Here is a 20,216-nt window from a genome sequence, read left to right as displayed (position 1 = left end):
CCGGACAGACTACAGGAGGTGGAGTCGGCGGGCCGGGGGCGGAGCCTGGGCAAGGGTGGTGCCTAGGGGAGAGGGGAGGAACTATTGGAGGCGGAGTTGCACGGGCAAGGGGGAGGAACCTGGGAGGAGGTGGAGTCTAGGGAAGCCAGGATGAACTATAGGAGGTGGAGCCTCAGGGCGGGGGGCGGGGCCTGAGTAGGGGAGCTGCGGGGGGGAGGGGGAGAGGCCTCTAGGGCCGCGGCCTCCCAAGCGTGATCTCTACCGGCGGGTCAGGCCCCCGGGGTGCTTCCCCTCCCAGTTCCTCCGGGCCGTGGGTCCTCGGCCTCTCCCCAAGGCGCGGACTCCGGTGGTCGCGGTGGGGGAGGACTCCTGCATCGCTCCCCCGCGGGCTACTGCTGGGGTACCGGGCCGGGGGGGACGGGACCGCCGCCTCCCGGAGCGCGTGGGGCCGGCATGGAGCTCTTCCAAGCCAAGGACCACTACATCCTGCAGCAGGGCGAGCGCGCACTGTGGTGCAGCCGGCGCGACGGCGGCCTGCAGCTCCGACCGGGTGAGGCGCGCTGCGCGGGCTGGGTGGGGCGCGCGGGCCAGCTGGAGCGCGGGGGGCGCGGCCCGGCTCCCCCCCCGGAGCAGCGATCGGGAGGCTGGGCCGGCCGCTGGGAGATGTCAGCGCTGGTCCTGAGGGCCGCCTCCTGTGCGCGGGAAGGGCCGGTCACCCCCTTGAGTGCTCCTCCTCCAGTATCTGGGGCCTGGGGAGTGGGGACCGGGTCCCTCATGAAGCCCCCCGCAGGCCTCCACCTGCAGCGGTTTCGTCCTGTCCAGCGTGGGAAGTTCTGGGTTCGAATTCCAAGTAGTTCAGTTGAAGCCTTGACGGGACGTCCTGTTGACATCCTTGTGTTGTTCCCGGGTCCCTTATTAAAAAGTGACTTCATGAGGGTTACCTCACAGCACTTGACCGAAAACTCCGTGTGTGACTTGCCATTTTTCGAGAAGAAACTGTGTTGGATGTCACTTAATCGGTTAGGAGAGGGCAAAGTCTCCAGCCGTCACTTGCTTTAGGAAAGTTTGTTTGCAGTTGGGTTAAGCAGCGGCAGCTGTCCTCAGACAGCTGCTGTGTCCTTATCTCTCTGGGGAGTTCGGGTAACTTCTCCTTAGTTGGCCATTACTTTTTCTTAACCACTCTAGAGTTGTTTTACTTTAGGAAAGTGGGACTGGGACTCCCTGAAAGAGCCACCAAATTGGAAGTTTACCCGTGTGCCTGGAGTGCGTCTAGTGTAACAGCTCCAAAGGAGCTTTTCCGGTCCCCTTGTTACCACTTACGGGATGGTTTCCTGGGACAGGTCCTTTAGTGTGTGAGTCCCATTCGCCACGGCAGCCATAGGAGGAGGGTCGGGATCTTCCATTTCAGGTGAGCAGAGGTGTGAGGTCTCAGACAGTGGAGTTGGAACACCCACAGGAAGGGCAGTTCTGTGACCTCCCGAGGAACACTTTTCGGCCAAATCCACTGTGTCCTCACGAAGGCCTGCTAAGTTGCTCTGCTCGAGTGGTGAAGAACTTTTTTTCGCCTCCAGAAATATGGTTCTGGTTGTATTTTCTTGACATTGTATTTTATTTCCTCTTTTCAGAACGGAGACACTACCGTGTCCACAATAAGACTTTTGGTGACTTTGGGATAGTTTGGTGACCTTTGGGATAGATGATGTAGGTAGGCTAGTTTCGGCTTGTCTCTTGTTTTCTTCTGTGTCCTAATTTGACTAGTCTCCTAGCCTGCTACCCGTGTGAGGTTTAGAGCAAGGAGAATTAGACTGTAAAATTCCCAAGAGCCAATTTCTAGGAGCTGGAATGGATAAATGGATGGAACTTGAAGTCTTTATCAGGTCATCGGAGAGAACAAAATTTCCTGCACGTCGCCAGTTTCCTCAACCAGAAAGCTTAACCCGGGCCTTTTTTGGAATAAGCCATGTGGTTTGGGTTACTCTTTGTCCAAAGTCCATATCAGAAAGCAAACTTAAAACTTTCCCCATAATGAAAAGTTTGTTATAGCCCTTGCAATTAAGTTTATCTTATTTATTAGATACATGGCCCAATACCCACAAACATAGACCACAAATCTAGAGGAAGGCAGATGCCATTGCATTTCAGAATTAATAAGCTGTTGTGAGCCTTAGGTGTTCAAGGTGAGCACGTGAGCATCCTTATAGTTACTGAATAGTTTAATCTGTCCAATATTCAAGATTTTACAGCTATTTTAGTAATAATATTTAATTGGCTTGAATGCTCTTCAGGTGTTTTTACCTGTACAGAGTGAGTTCAAATCCTGTGTGTTCTATTGAGCATTCTTTTCTCTGTTTTTATGGCCAGTCTCGCTGCTGTTTGACGAGACAGGACTTAAAAATCTTTAATTTTCCACCTTGTTTATTCAACAACCGAACAGACTGCCGACCAAGTTTGTTTGTTTGTTTTTTACCACAGGTGTATCATAGGACCAAACAGTGCTGGGAATTTCGACTTTTTAAAAAAATAATTTACTTAACTTTATTTTATGTGCATTGGTGTGAGGGTGTCAGATCCCCTGGAACTGGAGTTACAGGCGGTTGTGAGCCGCCATGTGGGTGCTGGGAATTGAACCCGGGTCCTCTGGAAGAGCAGCCTGTGCTCTTAACTGCTGAGCCATCTCTCCAGCCCTCCCACCCTTTAAAAAAAAATGTGACCACTGAACAACCAGAAACAAAAAGTTTTCTTTTTCTTGGAGTCATCAGAAAAATAAGTGATAATGATATTTATGGTTAGAATGATCATTTCCATAGCTTGAAATCCCTGTTACTGTGAGTCCCTCCCTGCCTGGTACACTGTGTGAGACTTATATTCAAGCTGCCCACCCCATCCTAGCCTGGCCCTAATCCATGGGGCAGAGTTACTGGTCACATCTGTTTTGTTGCTTGATGTTTTCCATACTTTGTAGATACTGCTATTATAATCCTCCCTTTCTACGTATACCTGTGTCTTCTCCAGTGGGCACTATTTCCTCAACAGAAGGCTTTGCTTTACTAATAATCTTGGTGTCTCTGGGCTTTAGAGTATTTGTAGTCCAGGACATACTTTATGATTGAGTTAACCTGAATTAAATATAACTTCAAGTTTCTTCACATTTAAATCATTACTGTAAAAATAAGATGATTTCTTATGTTCATGTTAGGCCCCATTTTGAACTCCTCCCCCCAACTTGCTATGTAGTCTAGGCTAGCCTGAAACTCACTGTGTAGCTGATCTTAAACTCTGCCTCCTCCTGGGTTTTGGGATTGCAGGTGTGATTTATGATACCTAGTTGAGTGACTCTCTTTTTAAAGGATTTATAGGCTGAGAGTGGTGGTGACCACCTCTAATCTTAGCATTCAGGAGGCAGAGGCAGGTGGATCTCTGTAAGTTCCAGGCTAGCCTGGTCTACATATTGAGTGGCAAGACAGAGCTATGTGATAGAGAGACCCTGTCTTAAAAAACAAACAAAACCAAAACAAACAAAAAAATATTTATGTAATTGGGTAGAAAATCTTTGTCCAGTTCATTGAGAAGTGTGAGAATTTACACTTGTGACTTTTTTGTGTGTGATATGATTTCCTTTTTTTTGACAGTTTGAATTTTTTTCCAGCTAAAAATTTGAGTGTAAATATTTGTCTCTTTTTATTTTCCTAACAGTAGTGAGTAGGCTATATTTTTGTAAGTCATTGGTTTTATTTATTTCATGTGCACGCACACTGATGTCTGTGTGAAGGTGTCAGATCCCCTGGAACTGGAGTTACAGACAGCTGTGAGCTGCCATGTGGGTGCTGATTGAACCCGGGTCCTCTGGAAGAACATCCAGTGCTTCTAACCACTGAGCCAACTCTCTAGTCGTGGTTTTATGTTTTGTTTTGTTTTGTTTTTAAAGATGCTCATCACTTTTGCAAGTTAATGGCCACCAGAAAAAAAGCACTTAGGTTGTTTTAACATCTCCCAGGAAAGTGCTGTGTAAATATTCAGTAATCTCCAGAGAGTAGAGTTTAATGTCTGACATTAAGAATTATAGTTTAATCGAAAGGAAACCAGGAGAAGGGAAAAGAGGAGGACAAGAGGGGGAGGGTAATGGGACACCTGAGACAGAAAATAGCAAAGAGGTTGTGGGGGTGGGTTAGAGGGTACAAGACTGGGGCATGGAGGAGATGAGGGAGGAGGAGAATCAATAGAAACATATTTTGCTTGAAAATGCTTTAAAACAAAACAAAAAAAACAAAAACAAAAACTCACAGAAAATTCAATACTGTGTATGTTAATTTTTTTTTTTTTTTTTTTTTTTTTTTTTTTTTTTTTTGGTTTTTTCGAGACAGGGTTTCTCTGTGTAGCTTTGCGCCTTTCCTGGAGCTCACTTGGTAGCCCAGGCTGGCCTGTGTATGTTAATTAAAAAGTAAATATGTGTGTATGTGTGTGTGTTTGTGTATTAAAGGATTGTAGTTTAAGAAATTAAAAAGTAATATACAGTCCACTTTTGGGAAAAGTTAGGCAGTTTTTTTCTGTTTAAAATTGCTTCTACTCCTTCGGCTTTGTGTGGTAGGGCAGTGTTATACAGTTTATTTCTATGTGTGACCTCATTCTATTCTGAGACTGAGTGACCGTGAAAAATCCCAAAGCACGCGCCATACACAGAGCATTTATAGGCATATAGTCTGTATACAGCAGAATGGTACTTTAAATGATAAACAGTAGTGAACCTTTGTTTTTCTTATTTTGAGGGGATACTAGCTATCAGAGCTCACACCCAGTTTTCCTGCCCTTCTTATGGTTTTGACAATCTGGTTATTTTTCTTTTCAGAGGGAAGGGGCTTTTACATGTTGCTTTGTACTTGTGGAGGTCAGAGGACATGTTATAGGTCCATTCTTTCCTCTCCCATCTGGATCCTAGGAATCAAACTTAGTTGTCAGGCTTAGTGACAAGTACCTGGATCATTTTGCCAGCCTGAGATTATTTTTCACTGTCAAATGAAGTTGACTTTTTAAAATGAGAGAAATTATAGAATTGAGATCCACATAGAATACTCACCTCTGGAGGACTGTTGTGTGAAACTGTATTCAGTTTATTTAGTATTTTGTGTCCTGTTGTTTTACTTATTATTAATTATTATTAATTATTATTTTTGAGGCAGGATCTCATTTCGCGCAATCTGGCCCTGAACCCCTAATCCTTCTGCCTCAGCTTCATGAGTTCTGAGATCACAGGCATGAACCACCATGCCTGGCTTCCCAACTGTTTTTATTATTATTTGTAACCAGGTTTACTAGTGTCTTTAGTCTTTAATTTTTTTGAAAAAAGTACTAGTTTTATATTCTGTACTATTTTTGTTACCCTATCTAGTGCAGTGTTAACACAGTAGCAGTTGGGCTGGACGAGTCTTTACATTCAGTGTGTTACCTGCGTCGTCACCCAAGAGTAATACCAACTTACAGAAGCAGCGTGTACTTGTGGAGCATTTCTGAGCCAGACAATTGTCTGTATCTATTATTCCGTTTTCTTCCCACAGTATCACTCTGGAGGATAATTTTGTTATTAGTCTTCTATTACAGATGAGGAAGTTGAAGCAAGGAGGAATAATTTGTCCAAATTCCTGGAGAAAGAGGGAGATCCAAGGCTTCTACTCCAGTATATGGCTCCACAGCCATATTCTTCAGTACTGACAGTATTGTTTTATAAACCTGTCTACTGCCAAGCCGTGGTGGTGCACACCTTTAATCCCAGCACTTGGGAGGCAGAGGCAGGTCAATCTCTGTGAGTTTGAGGTCAGCCTGGTCTACAGAGTGAGCTCTAGGAACAGCCAGGGCAATATAGAGAAACCGTGTCTTGAAGAAACAAATAAAACGAAATAAAATAAACCCCTCTACCTTGTTGACTACAAGGTTGTAAGTTTTTTTTTTTTTTTTTTTTTTTTTTAATGGGCATCTAGAGCATTGTAACCTATAGGAGAATGAGAGGCCCCTCACATGTAAGGCCAGTGCACTCAGGAAAGGTCAGTACAGGCTGCCCAGGCTGGTCATGGGGGCTTCTTATTTGTCTTTTGTCCCTGTGTCTGTCTTGCCTCATTTCCTGAAAAATTTGTTTATGTAGCTCTAAGGAACTCCATAATGTTATGTGATAAACTGACAAATAGTCTTTCTGGCCAGCGTCAGTTTTTCAGGTCTTTCTTCTTGGGTTTTTAGAGCATCTGTAGAAAGGCGGGGGATGGATCCTGGGGTAATCTTGATATGTACTGATGGAAACTGTTTCCTCCAGTGATGAGCAACCCGAAACCCCTCTTAGTCTAGCTTTGCAAGAATCCTAGATCCCATTTCAGGGCAACTTTTCAGAGCACACAGAGCAGAGAGAGAATGGAAGAGAAAAAAACTTTTAAGGCATTCGCCTTCAAAAATGGGAGGATTTTTTTTTTAATCCCTGATTCCTAAATACTTGTGTTCTGGCTGGGTCTACCAAAGGAGAGTCCCATCAAGCCAGCACATTGAGGGAGGAGTGGCGTAGGGTGAAAGATTGACAGGGTGGAGCTGCCAGGTGCCAGAGCTCGGTGACCTCGGTGTGGCTTTTCAGGAACCTGGCTGTATGAGAGCGCTCCAACGTGCCTGGCACCACTGGACCTCCTAGCTAGCACAGCTCTAGCATGGAGGAAGAATACATTTGCCTCCAGACCTCTGGTATATGGCCCTCAGAAGGTCATCTGCCAGAGCTGTATTGAAATAATTATCGTCCTCTGTTCATCTTGTAAAGTTCGAGCATCAAAGCCTTGTTGGGAGGATTAAATAGAGGCTAGAAGGACCAAAGGCCAGAACACTGTAGAACATTGTAGAACATTGCCTCTGGTGCTGTACTTGTTTCTTGTTGACCTTCTTTTCCAGTCAAGGGGGAATCTATCTTAAAAACCTGTGGAGTTCAGTAGATCTGTTTTCTTTTTAAATGAAAATAAGTGGGACACATAGACATCTTTATTTTTCTACCAAAAGGTTGCTCTTGCTAATTTTCTCTTTGGACTTTATGATGCAGTAAGCTTATGTCTTTGCACACAGATACTAGACTATTGGAAAAATCAAACCAGTTCAGCTGTATTGTTGATTCAATATGTTCTCATTTTGGTTTGACTTTATGGGGGTTTCAACGTATTAGGTCTTTACAAACTGCGTTGCTATCTCTGTGTGTCTTTTTTTTTTTTTTTTTTTTTTTTTTTTTTGTTTTTTCGAGACAGGGTTTCTCTGTGTAGCTTTGCGCCTTTCCTGGAGCTCACTTGGTAGCCCAGGCTGGCCTCGAACTCACAGAGATCCGCCTGGCTCTGCCTCCCAAGTGCTGGGATTAAAGGCGTGCGCCACCAACGCCTGGCAAAGCAAATCTCAACACCAAATGTTTTCTTTTTTCGAGACAGGGTTTCTCTGTGTAGCTTTGCGCCTTTCCTGGAGCTCACTTGGTAGCCCAGGCTGGCCTCGAACTCACAGAGATCCTCCTGGCTCTGCCTCCCGAGTGCTGGGATTAAAGGCGTGCGCCACCACCGCCCGGCCCTCTGTGTGTCTTTTTTATAGATTGTTCTGTTCCTGCTCAGATGTTTTAAAACATAACTCTGAAATCTGGCTTTGCATATACAAGCCTGAAAGTTGACAGTGACATCACAGAGCTTCAATAAATCATGACTTGTTAGCTGATCTAAGTTACAGTCATCATGTGTCAGCTGGCCATAAGTGAGCTGAGAACACTTGAATCAAAGTCTGTTTATCAAAATAGTGGGAAATGTCGTTATTTCTGGCTGGTGGTGATATATAAGTAATAATGTACACATGGTGTTTTAAAAGTGAGGCTAAACATTGAGCATCCAGCATTACAGTACTCAGCACACACTGGTAGTGTCTTCATTCAGTTGCATGTTCTGTAGGATGGCTCATTTTGCAGATATTGAGAGATCCTTAAGGGAACTGCTTCCATTCATTAAAAAAAATAAAATAAAATAAAAAACCAGCCATGCTTTTTTTGGTAAAGCTAATTGAGAAATATAGGTGGATTTTAGGTCAGTGTTCCCTTGAATTTTTTTCTCCACATGCCTTAAACCTAGAATTTGGGAGGTGGAGGCGGGGATGTTGAAGTTCAAGGTTATCTTCAGCTATATGAAACCCTGTCTGAAAACACCAAATCATCGAGTGGAGGGTGATTATGATCAAAATACATTTTATTAAACTCGTAAAGATTTAATAAAATTATAGCTGGGTGGTGATGGCATATGCCTTTAATCCCAGCACCCAAGAGACAGAGGCAGATGGATTGCTATGAGTTGGAGGCCAGCCTGGTCTACTAATGGAATTTTCCCAAGTTCCAGCCCTGAGAAAATTCCTCCCAGAGTCCTGGGGAAGACACTATGTCAGGCGTGGGGTGTCTAAGGGAAAGGAATCTCTATGTGCACCACGCTCTTTTGTCCGTTTACTTTATTCCTTTACGACAAAACTCTATCTATGCAGCTTCAGTTCTGTCCTGAGTCTCAGCTCCTCTCTGTACTCACTTTTTCTGTCCCCTCGTAGCCCTGGTCATAACTAAGCCCTTCTGTTTTTGGTCTCATTTTTGTCCTCTGTTCTTTCATCCTCCATCTATCCTTCCTGGCTCCTTCCCCTGGCCCTGATAAATTCTGCAAGAGATCTGCTTAACCCTCTACAGAATCTCTGTCTTCCTCTCTTCTCCCTGGCCATGCGGTTCTGTGTCTGCCTCTGGAATTCTGCTTCAGTCCTTACTGCACCAGGTTATTCGAAAACCTCCTTTGTTCTCAGTCAATTGCTTTGGGCTGGAGAGATGGCTCATAGGTTACGAGCACTGACTGCTCTTCCAGAGGTCCTCAGTTCAATTCCCAGCAACCACATGGCACCCTCTTCTGTATACATAATGTCAGTATTGCATAAATTATGAAATTTAAAGCTGAGTATTACTTACAAGAAAGTGAAATGCTGTTTGAAAAGAATGAGATTCCTTAAACAAATTAGTATATCTTGATGTATCTTACTATTAAGTTAAGGAAATGTAAGAGTAAATTTGAAAAAAAAACTAAAACCAAAATAAGCTTTGGGTTTTTTTTTTTTTTTTTAATATCTCACACATATGCATATGTGTGTATGAAAGACAGGATCTCACTATGTAGCCCTGGCTGACCTGGATCACAGAGATCTGCCTCCCAAGTGCTAGGATTAAAGGAGTATGTCACTATACTCATCTTTTTTTTTTTTTTTTTTTTTAAAGATTTATTTATCTAAGTGTAATATTATGTTTTTTCCTTTTTTTGTGACTATAAGATTCCTGATGTTTCACATTATTAAACATTTGATTTTATGCCTGATACAAACATTCTTCACCCTACTGTGAGCTCAGGGGACCCATCTTTGCCCACGAAGGCCTTGGTGGACACACTAAGAGTTTCTGAGGATGGTAGTATGCTAGCCTGTCTTCTCAGGCTCATTTCTAGAGCTGTGGCATTTTCCTAACTTTCAAGTACTCTCATTTCTTGAAGAAGTGCCCTCCCATTTAATTTAGCATTGTATTTCTTTGATCATTTGACTTACATAGTGAAGTCATTTAGTCTTTCAAAAAAGAAAAAAATACCAATTAGGGGCTGGCGATGTATGTAGCTCAGTTGGGAGCGTTTGTGTCTAGCATGCACAGAACCCTGGGTTCTGTCCTCAGTACTGCATAAAACCCAGTGTAAAATGGTGGTGCAAGCCTGTAGTCCCAGAACTTGGGAGGTAGAGGCAGGAGGATCAGGAATTCAAAGTCATTCTCTCTTAGTTAGGGTTTCTATTGTGTGAAGAGACACCATGACAATGGCAATTCATATAAAGGAAAACATCTAATTGGGGCTGGCTTATAGTGTCAGAGGTTTAGTCCACTATTGTATGGCAGGAGACATGGCAGCATGCATGCAGATGTGGTGGGTGCTGGAGATGGAGATGAGAGTTCTACATCTTACTACACAGGCAGCAAAAGAAGACTGCCACGCTAGGTGTAGCGTGAGCATATGAGACCTCAAAGCTCACCCCCACAGCAACACACCTCCTCCAACAAGGCCATACCTCCTCCAACAAGGCCACACCCCCTCCAACAAGACCACACTTCCTCCAACAAGGCCACACCTCCTCCAACAAGGCCACACCCCCTCCAACAAGACCACACTTCCTCCAACAAGGCCACACCCTCTCCAAGACCACACTTCCTCCAACAAGGCCACACCTCCTCCAACAAGGCCACACCTCCTCCAACAAGGCCACACCTCCTAATGGTGCAACTCCCTATGGGCCAAGCATTCAAACACATGAGTGTATGGGGGCCATACCTATTCAAACCGCCACAATTACCTAGGGAGTTTGTGGATGACATGAAACCTTATCTCAAACTAAACAAAAGCAAGTATTGATTGGAGACTGTCTACCTAGAATGTGCCAAAGTAAAAAGATGGATAACCCTGCTACCAGACTAGCAGGATGTGTGGTCCAGTGGAGGAGGCACACAGGGGTTCTAGAGACAGATACTAGCATAAAGCCTGGACACAAAATTATGTGCAAAATTTGAGCTGGGTCTTTCTGTTTTCAGACAGGGTGTCATGGGCCCTCGCTGTCCTTGAACTCAGTGGGTGGCAGAGGATAACACTGACTTCCTGGTCCCCTTGTCATTACCTTCCCAGTGCTAGGGTTGATGTAAAACGGAGTGCTGGGAACACTCTGCTTGCCTCATTAATCTGAGACTTGAGGTTTGAGGTCTAAGTAGTTCTTACCCCTCCCATGTGAAAATCTGTTTCCTTTCTAATTAAACAGGAAGGAAGGTGTTCCTTGGTTAACTCCGAGGCCCCTTCAGGTATAAATAGCCAAGATCATATCACCCTATAAAAACGAAAAACGCCTTTTGAAGGCACTAGCCTTGTGAGCTGTGGGAATTTAACTTACCAAAATAATACCTTGTTTTTGTTTCTTGTGATAGGCTCTCTTTAGGTAGTCCTGGCTGGCCTGGAACTCCCTGTGTAGACCAGACTGGTCTTTGACTCACAGAAATGTGCTTCCCAAGTTCTGGGGTCAAAGGCGTGCACCACCATGTCCAGCTGAAATAACACTTTTTAGGTATAATTCCTTCGTGCTAGTGGGATATAAAAGAGGATGGATGGGGAGCCTAGGAGAGCAAACAGGATCTGAGGATGGATGGGGGGCCGAGGAGAGCAAACAGGGTCTGAGGATGGATGGGGGGCTGAGGAGAACAAACAGGGTCTGAGGATGGATGGGGGGCTGAGGAGAACAAACAGGGTCTGAGGATGGATGGGGGGCTGAGGAGAACAAACAGGATCTGAGGATGGATGGGGGGCCGAGGAGAGCAAACAGGGTCTGAGGATGGATGGGGGGCCGAGGAGAACAAACAGAGTCTGACTGGCCTGACTGTAAGATGGCGGCGTACCGCTTTCCTATTCTTCTCCTCCTCCTCCTCCTCCTCCTCCTCCTTCTTTTTTAAATTGGAAGCCATTCTTCACCTGAGGGCAGGTGAAACAGTGAATTCAAGACAATGATGGTGGATTTGGTGGGTTTGAAGGCAGAGCTTTGTGTGAGGGCTCACAGTAGTATACACTATACATGAAATCCTAGAACAAGATACAAAAGAGTAAATTAGTTTTAAATAAAATTTTCAGGGAAGAAGATGCAGTTATTTAAAAACCAGCTGAGAGAAAGTTTTCATCCATTTAACGTTAGAAGTGCTAGCTAGCTTTATGTATCTTTAATAGCTCTGTCTAAAATGAGAAAAGGGAAATAACCAGTGTTCATCTATGTTTTGATTTATCTCTTAGAGTTCTCCCTCCCTCCCTCCCTCCCTTCCTCCCTCCCTTTCTTCCTCCCTCCAGCTGGCCTCCCTTCCTTCAGCTGGCCTTGAACTCACTGTATAGCCAGGTATAACTCTGACCTTTGATAACCTGTCTCCACCTCCCGAGTACTGGAGTTACAGGAGTACTTCACCTTGTTTGGGTTATATAGCTCTGAGTATTGAATCCAGGGCTTCATGGGTGCTAGGCAAATTCTCTACCTACTGGCCTACATCCCCATGCCTTGTTTTTGGATGTCTGCTTCCTTTGGTACCTTCCTTAGACCAGCTTTTATGCCAACTCACTATATTAGGTAATACCTGTGCAGTTTGACCTTTACGATTTTCATGTGTTACATGTCCCATGCATCATTCGTGAATCACACTGATAGCATAAAACTAAGCTACTCAAATGGATTCTTCCCAGGGATCTATAATCACTTAGGCAAGCTAATTCTAAACCTGCCTATATGTCAGAATCACCTAGAGGAGATTAAAAATTGTATCTATGCTGGGCCCCAACCTTGGCCAGTTAAGCACATCTCTCCGAGGTGAGCCCAGCCATCAGTAGTCTACAAGGTGCCTTGATGATATTAATGAGCAGCCTGGCTTGATAGCTGTTGAGCTTGGTTTTACCCTGGGAAATCACCAGCTGCCAGAACTTCTGAATTGGATGAATTCTTCAGCTTGCTGCCTGGTAGAGAAATCCTTACCATTATGGAGGTTTAAGAAATGTGGCTCAAAGTTTGAACTTTAAGATGGTACCTGAATGAAGTTATTACTTAAACTGTTTTCCTGCCTCATTAAATTCTGAGAATTAAGGCATGACATGCTAACAATTGGAGCTTTCAGTTCCTCATCCTAAAGCTCTTTTCTTCATCGGTTTGACTTTGCTTTGGTGACTGTCAGAGGAATAATAGCCTTTGTCTTTAGCAGGAAATGAAACTGGGGTCTGATTAGATATGCAGAAACTCTCTGCCCCCCTTTTAAAGACACAGATGAAATTTGCTGTATAAAACCTGTGGTCTCTTGGTTTGAGGGAGTGCCTTCACTCTGGGACCTTGGAATGAGTGACTCATGCTCTCTGCTGGCACACAGTGCTTAATCACTTGTTTTCTGTGTACCAGGAAGAGAAGGGCATATGAAAATAGAAGCTGTGTGCTACTGCCAGATGGACTTGAAATTAGTGGAAAGGTTGACTTAATGGGTGAATAGCTGAGCTTATTTCAATTACAGGATTTGGCTGTATGGTACTTTATTATTTCACAAATTAAAATTTGACATTATTTCTAAAATGCTATACTTGTGTAGTTTCTAAAGAGCTCCTCTTCTTATGTAACTTTGATAGTATTAAGTTTTAAAACTTATTTGTGAATTTAAGATGTTTCTCTTTGAATTTGTTTGTCACTAGTTGAAGGGCAGGTTAACTATGGTTGGAGCAGTTCAGCTCCGTGGGTGTTCTTTGTGGAGGAATAGCACAAGGCAGGACAGCTTTCTCTGCCCTTCTCATCCTTGCTGTTCCCAGCCTAGCCATTAAAAATGTCAACAGTGTCAAGTCCTTCGTTGTTGGATATGCCCAGACTAATACCATCTACACACATTATACATTAGGCTTTGCTGATACCAACTTGTTTTATTTCCTGAGTGAAGAATACGATTATAATGTATTTCATGTTTACCTAATATGTGCATATGTGCACACATTCACACACACATACATTTTGTCCATTATGTACTGTACTAAACAATAAATTCCAGCAGCTCCAAAAACCCATGGATCCTCCATTTCCTGGTCAATTATAGAGTCTGTTCAGGTCTTACTGTTTTCCTGTCCCTTGGGCCATTGATTTGAGAAGTTAGGTGCACTTGCTAGGGATTTTAAGATTTTGTTTTTGCTTAGAGTTTTTAGCATAATGCTGATCACATCTCATCATTAATTATTATTTTTATTGATAGATCAATACTTTTTCTTTCTTTCTTTTTTATTTTTTTGAGAAAAAGTCTCATTAGGTAGCCCTGGCTGGCCTGGAACTCTCAGAGATCCTCCTGCCTCTGCCTCCCGAGTGCTGAGATTAAAGGTGTGCGCCTCCTTGTCTGACAAAATGCTTTTATAAATTTGTTTCTTACTGTTTCTTAAAGTTTTATTATTTTTATTTTATGTGTATGAGTGTTTTGTCTGCATGTATGTGTATGTTCCATGTACATGCCTGGTGCCCTTGGAAGCTAGAAGAGAAGAGGTTGCCTGATTCCCTGGAACTGGAGTTCAGTATGGTTGTAAGTTGCCATTTGGGTGTTAGGAACCAAACCTGGGCACCCTGCAAGACCAGCAAATGCTCTTGATGCTGAGCCATCTCTCCAGCCCATCAGTGATTTATTTTTGAAAGTGCTGGTATAGCAAAAACTGGTGTTTTGATTTGTCCTTAAAAATAATAGAACCTTGGGCTGGGGCAGTAGTTCAGGGTTATAGTATTTGTGTAGTGTATACGAAGTCCTGGGTCTGATCTCCAGCACTGTGCAAAACAAACAAACACCCTCAAAATGTTAGTTTTGCTGGTAGTTGATGGAAATAACCAATTGTTAGGAGAAATCCATTTTTATCCTTTGTATCTTTTTTATTTATTCATTTAGTTGAGTAATGTTGAGTGACCGTCTCTGTCCCAGAGTTCTGTCCCAGGTCCCAGGTTCACACAGGTAAACAAAATAGGATTTGCGATTCAGTAGCCTTTTATTTGGGTTAGCTGAAAGTGTGTATGTTTATCACAACTATTAATGTGCTGTTTCTGCCTCTGATGCCTTTAGTGTATCGTGTTCTTTTCCCTCCCTGGTGTTTTCTCCGTCTCTCATTAGGTAGCTCAGATGTTGTCAGGTATCTTTCTGTTGCTGACTAAAAGTGACACTTTGGGGGTGTCGGGGTGGTTCATTGGATAAAGGTGCTTGTGGCCAAGACTGATGACCTCCTTTTCATCCTTAGAGTGATAGGAAAGAACTGGCTCCTGCAAGTTGTCCTCTGACCTCCACACAAGATTTTGCCTTTTTTGTTTAGTTTTGAAAACAGTGTTTCACTCTGTGTAGCCCTGGCTGCCCTGGAACTCGCTCTGTAGACCAGGCTAGCCTTGAGATCTGCCTGCCTCTGCCTCCTGAGTGCTGGGATTAAAGGCCTAAGCTACCATGCCTGGCCTCTACATCAGATTTTTTAAAAATAGATTTAAAATACCATATCCTAAGGTCAAATATGGTAGGAGAATAGGTCAGTCAGAGCTACAGAGTAGAACCCTAGGCCAAGAATGTATTTTAGTGGTAGGGTGCTTGCCTAACTTGCTCAAGGCCCTGGTTTGATCCCAGCACCCCCTAGAAACAAACAAACAAAATCATAGGGGGGTGGTAGTACATGCCTTCAATTCTAGCACTCAGACACAGAGGCCGGTGGATCTCTGAGTTTGAGGCCAGCCTAGTGAGACCCTGTTTTGAAAAAGAAACCAAACCAAACAACCCCTGCAGATTCTATTCACATTTCTTTGAGGTTTTATCAAACTAGGACCCAGGATTTATTTTGACATATGTAACTAACATCACCGATCACCATGTCTCTCTCCCTTACACAGCTTCCCCTCTTTTTAGGCTGTGTTTCTGGATGCTCCCTTGCTCCCATGGAGGAGAGAGAGGAAGCTGGCAGTCACGCTTGGTTTGCTGTTTGGCTCCCAGTTGGCTTGCTGAGCCTGAGCTGGATGTCCAATTGTCGCCTGCGTCAGAACCACAGCTCAGTGTTTCATATGCCGAGGAAATAGAATTTTGGGATAAATCTAGGCATTATGATAGCGCCACAAAATAGCACTCTAAGAAGGCTTTAGAAATTTTGGCCTTACCATAAGATTTAAAAATATAAAAGTTTTAAATTAAAACTTTTTTCTTGTATAGTTCTTTTGTTGTTGTTTTTAGACAGGGTCTTGCCATGTATTCCTGGAACTCACTGTATGGATCAGACTGGCCTTAAACTTGTGGGGGTCCTCTTGCCTCTGCTTCCCAAGTGCTAAGATTACAGGTGTGTGCCCCTCCTCTACCTGCTTTCTAAAAAGCCTTTTATAGGTTTGTAAAATTAAAATGTACAGGCAAATTATCGAGCGATGAAATCCTGGAGTCTTAAATATGTATACATTTCCCAGCTTGAGCTGAAAGTTATTGACTATATTATGTGACAGACCCTTGAGCACTTTTACATAATTCATTTAATCCTCATGGAAACCTCGTAAGTTAGAAAGAATCCCACTCAAAACAAATCAAACAAACAAAGGAACAGAAACAAACAATGGAGCTGAAAGGTGCTCCAAGGCTGTGCTTGAGCTAGGATCCTTTACCTGGAATACGGCACATCATGTAACTGTGGCCATCCACATATCTCGACTGTCCAGCTTTTGAATGTTAGAGTCAGCCCCAAGTCACCTTGGTACGTTCCTGGGTCACCTGGGTCTCTGATTTCAAGCTTGCTCTCTTGTGTGTCGTCTACATTCTTGTCCTAGCATTCTATCTCAGCTACAGAGGAAAATCTGCTCAGAGGAAAAACAACTCCTGGATTTCCTGCCTGCAGTTGCCTAACTTGACCGCGGCTTTCGGCCTTCTGGCCCAACAGTTCTTAAATGTCTTCTGTACATTCAATACATTCAGTACCTGGTATTTGTTAAGAAACTTGTTGGCCTAGCATTCCATGCTGCCGAAACATAAAAGAGTTAATCTAGTCAGACTGGCCAACCGCAGGGGCCAGTGCTAGGACGGTAGGCCCACTTTAGGTGATGCTACGGACACAGGCTGAGTCATTTTCCCTCCCAACCCACTGGGTAGTGCAGGCTCTACAAGCTTCTGTGAGCTTCTGTTGGGTCTGCCCATCTGACTCTGAAAGATGCACCTTTCCTTTTCCTGTCTCTTTCAGAGGCGGGCCAGAATCCAAGTATGCCTTTCCCGGTACTTCGGTCTTCCTTACTCTCTCTAAAACTTAGCCCCTTGCAGCTGATCTCCATGCTGGTTAACTCAAATGGCATGGCTTTTTTCCTTCCCTTCTCCATTTTCCTCAGCCAGGTAGCTACTGAGATTAGCAACTTGTCTGCCTGGGGGTTTTCTTTTAAACTCTAATAAAATGACCTTCCTTGAATAAACTTAGGCTTTGCTTGACTTTCAAAAAGAAAGGAAAGAGAGACAGATGGATAGACAGACAAGATTCAGTTCTTTGGAGGCTGACAAGCGATTTTAAATTTTATTTTGTTTATTTATCTTTAAGTGTGTGCCCATGAGCACACATGTGTACGTGTGCGTGTGTGTATGCGTGCAGGTGCCTGTGGAGGCCAGGGACATAGGATTCCCTAGGAGTTGGAAGTTGTGAGCTGTTTGGTGTGGATGCTGGGGACTGAGTTTCAGTCCTCTGCAAGACAGTGCCAGTAAGTGCTCTTAACTGCTGAGCCATCTCTCCAGTCCTGATAACAGCTCTTTCTAGGATCCACAGGGTGAGGGGCTTGACCCTAGACAAGGATGTGGCATTGGGTATGCAGAGATGTGTAGTGATAATCAAAATTGGAAGGAAGAGAATCGGTAAGTCTTGATGAGAACCAAAGGCATTCTGGATGCCTCGTAGGTCTTGGCGTAGGCCGCTGGAATGCTGATAGTGAGGCACACCCCGTGCAAGTACGAGAGTGTTACATCAGGGAGTGTTTGGTAGGAGACCTGCGCAGTTGGAGATGTGTTAGAGCTTCGATGGACTGAGAATGGGAAACCGTGTTCTGATGTTAACCAGCTGGATGATGGTGGCAGTCACTTGACCTGTCAGCCTTGATGGTTCTGACACAGACCACATGAATCCAGTTTCTGTCAGTTTAAATAGTGAGTCTTTCCAGTGTGGTTACTTAAATATTATCTGACCGCAGTTCACTCCTTTCCATATTGAGGTCGCCTGTATAGTTCTGGAACTACTGTGCCATGCACTGGGAACACAAAACTGAACCTGCAAAGGTCTCAGCGAGCTTCCTGTTTTTCATGAGTTCCTGTGCAGTCAAGGACTTAGCCAAGTCAATAATTAGATACATTAAACCAAAGCAAGGTGCTGAGGTAGAAGTTTGTTACACAAAGTATGACCAGTTCTTAGAGTGGGAGGAGTGAGGAATGGGTCCTGAGGACCAGTGACCCTTGTTCTGAGGCTAGATGAAGAGCAGGCCGCAGTGGGTGGGGAGCATTCCAGACCCGTCCTGAAAGAGGTGGAGAGTGACGTCAGGCCTGGATGCCGGGAGTGGAGAGGGCTTGAAAGTCTTCCTTCTAATAATGATTATTTATTTATTTTGAGGCAGGTTTTCTCTATGTAGTCCTGGCTGTTCTGGAATTCACTCTGTAGACCAGGCTGGCTTGGGGCTCAACAGAGATTTCCCTTCCTCTGCCTCGAATCCTGAGATTAAAATGTGCCACCAAGCCCATAACCCCTACCACCCCCCGCCCCCATGTACTTAAAAGCCTCTCTAAGGAATCTGGACTTTATTTCCAAGGATGTGGGGTGTAGAAGTAATATGATTGGGTTAGCAGTGTTCGTATTTATCCTTTTTAATGCCTAATATGTTTCTTTAACATTAATGTTAAACTAGGCAAACAATTTATTTGATGTAAGCAGTACATTTTGATAAACAGAAGTTTACTAGGAGATAGAATAACCCCAGATTTCTGTATATCTGCTTGTCTCAAAACTATAGAGCAACGAGACTGCAGAGAAGGCTCAGCAGTTAAGAGCACTGGCTGTTCTTGCAGAAGATCTGAGTTTGGCGAAGAGCACCTGCATGTTATAGCACAACTGTCTATAACTTCAGTTTCAGGGAATTGAACTCCCTCTTCAGACCTCTGTGGGCACCAGGCACACATGTGGTAAACATACATACATACAGGCAAGTACTCATACACATAAAATGAAATCAATAAAGCTTTAAAAATTATATAAAGCAGCCAGGCGGTGGTGGCGCACACCTTTAATCCCAGCACTTGGGAGGCAGAGCCAGGCAGATCCCTGTGAGTTTGAGGCCAGCCTGGTCTACAGAGCGAGTTCCAGGACAGGCACAAAGCTACACAGGAAAACCCTGTCTCAAAAAAACAAACAAACAAACAACAACAACAACAACAAAAAAGTCATATAAAGCAAAAATTATGAAGGAGCAAGTATACAAAGCATGAGATTAAAAAAAGACCTCAGTAATTAATTGGTCAAAACATTTAGTAACTACATAGATTTGAGCAAAATAACTTATAAGGTTGATATAATGACCCTTCATGCAAAAGCATTAGATGTTTCCAGTTGTTTGAGGTACGTGGTGAAAAGTACTTTTTTAATCCCCCAAATAACTCTTTTATAATTTTTTAATTAAAATATAATTACAACATTTTCCTCTCATGTACCACATAACTGCTTTGTTTCCTCTTGAAATGATGGCCTCTTTTTTTTTGTTTGTTTTGTTGTAGTGTGTGTGTGTGTGTGTGTGTGTGTGTGTGTGTGTGTGTGTGTAAAAATAGATTTACAACTTGCCTAGTCCAGTTAGTGTTGCTTGCATGTGTATGATTTCAGGGCAGACCACTTGGTATTACTGGATAACCAATTAGGAGTTAGACTCATCCCTGAGAAGGCTGTTCCTCCTACTCTTGGCATCCCTGAGTTGCCTGTAGTTCCTTTTCTGTGGATGGGACCCCATGACAGTTCCCTCGTCCGTATATGTTAGTGTCTATTGTTGTTGTACTGTTTGGGACACATAGTTAGAATGCAGTCAGGACTTAGGCTGGGTTAGGACATTCTAAGATCCATGACTTACTAGCTCTGCGTAGTTGGCTAGTTGGCTAGTATCAGGCATGTATCCCTCCTGTTGAGCGTGCCCTAAGTCCAGCTGTTGGTTCCTGCAAAGATATGAATGCCACTATGGCACCCTTAGGTGCATACTGCCCACTGTGGGCCATAGGTATTCCAGCTGGCTAAGACTGGTTGCTCCCCCCTTTGGAGGCTTGCACGGCACCTTCTGGTACTGTGAAAGCTAGTCCTCAGGGAGGAGACTTTCAAGGCAGAGCCAGCCCAAGTCCTCCAGGTCTTGTGTCTAAAGTGCATGGTGTCTGCAGCAGCAGGACTTCCCTTCGGTCTCTGGGAGGTAACTATGGGCAACAGCCAAACCCACATTGTTTGAGGAGTCTCTTAGACTCCCCTGGCCAACAATATGAAAGGGGTTTTCACATGTCTGGTATGGGGTTTTTGTTAGTCTTTGGCTCTTGTGGGGAGCATTGTTAGCCCAAGTGGGACAACTTCATTTAGACCATATATGTATACACACAGTCTTATATGTATTGTACATAATTTTAGGTA

The 20,216-nt window shown here is 43.9% G+C and overlaps 1 protein-coding gene across 2 annotated transcripts in view; it reads left to right on the top strand.

Annotated features, from left to right (window-relative positions):
• Window positions 1–212: 212 nt before the first annotated feature.
• Inpp5f (inositol polyphosphate-5-phosphatase F) overlaps window positions 213–20,216 on the top strand; it is a 96,056-nt gene continuing 76,052 nt past the window's right edge. The window contains exon 1 of one of the 2 annotated variants that reach the window (XM_028885677.2): window positions 213–550. In XM_028885677.2, coding sequence (XP_028741510.1) covers window positions 454–550 — 97 coding nt within the window. In that variant the 5' untranslated portion in view covers window positions 213–453. The remainder of the gene's footprint in view (window positions 551–20,216) is intronic. The other variant, XM_028885675.1, reaches the window with a different exon arrangement.

The sequence above is a fragment of the Peromyscus leucopus genome, chromosome 1 (genome assembly GCF_004664715.2).
Source record: "Peromyscus leucopus breed LL Stock chromosome 1, UCI_PerLeu_2.1, whole genome shotgun sequence".
NCBI classification, from domain to species: Eukaryota; Metazoa; Chordata; class Mammalia; order Rodentia; family Cricetidae; genus Peromyscus; species Peromyscus leucopus.
Note: the sequence above shows the minus strand (reverse complement) of the source record. Positions and strands in the feature narration are given on the sequence as shown.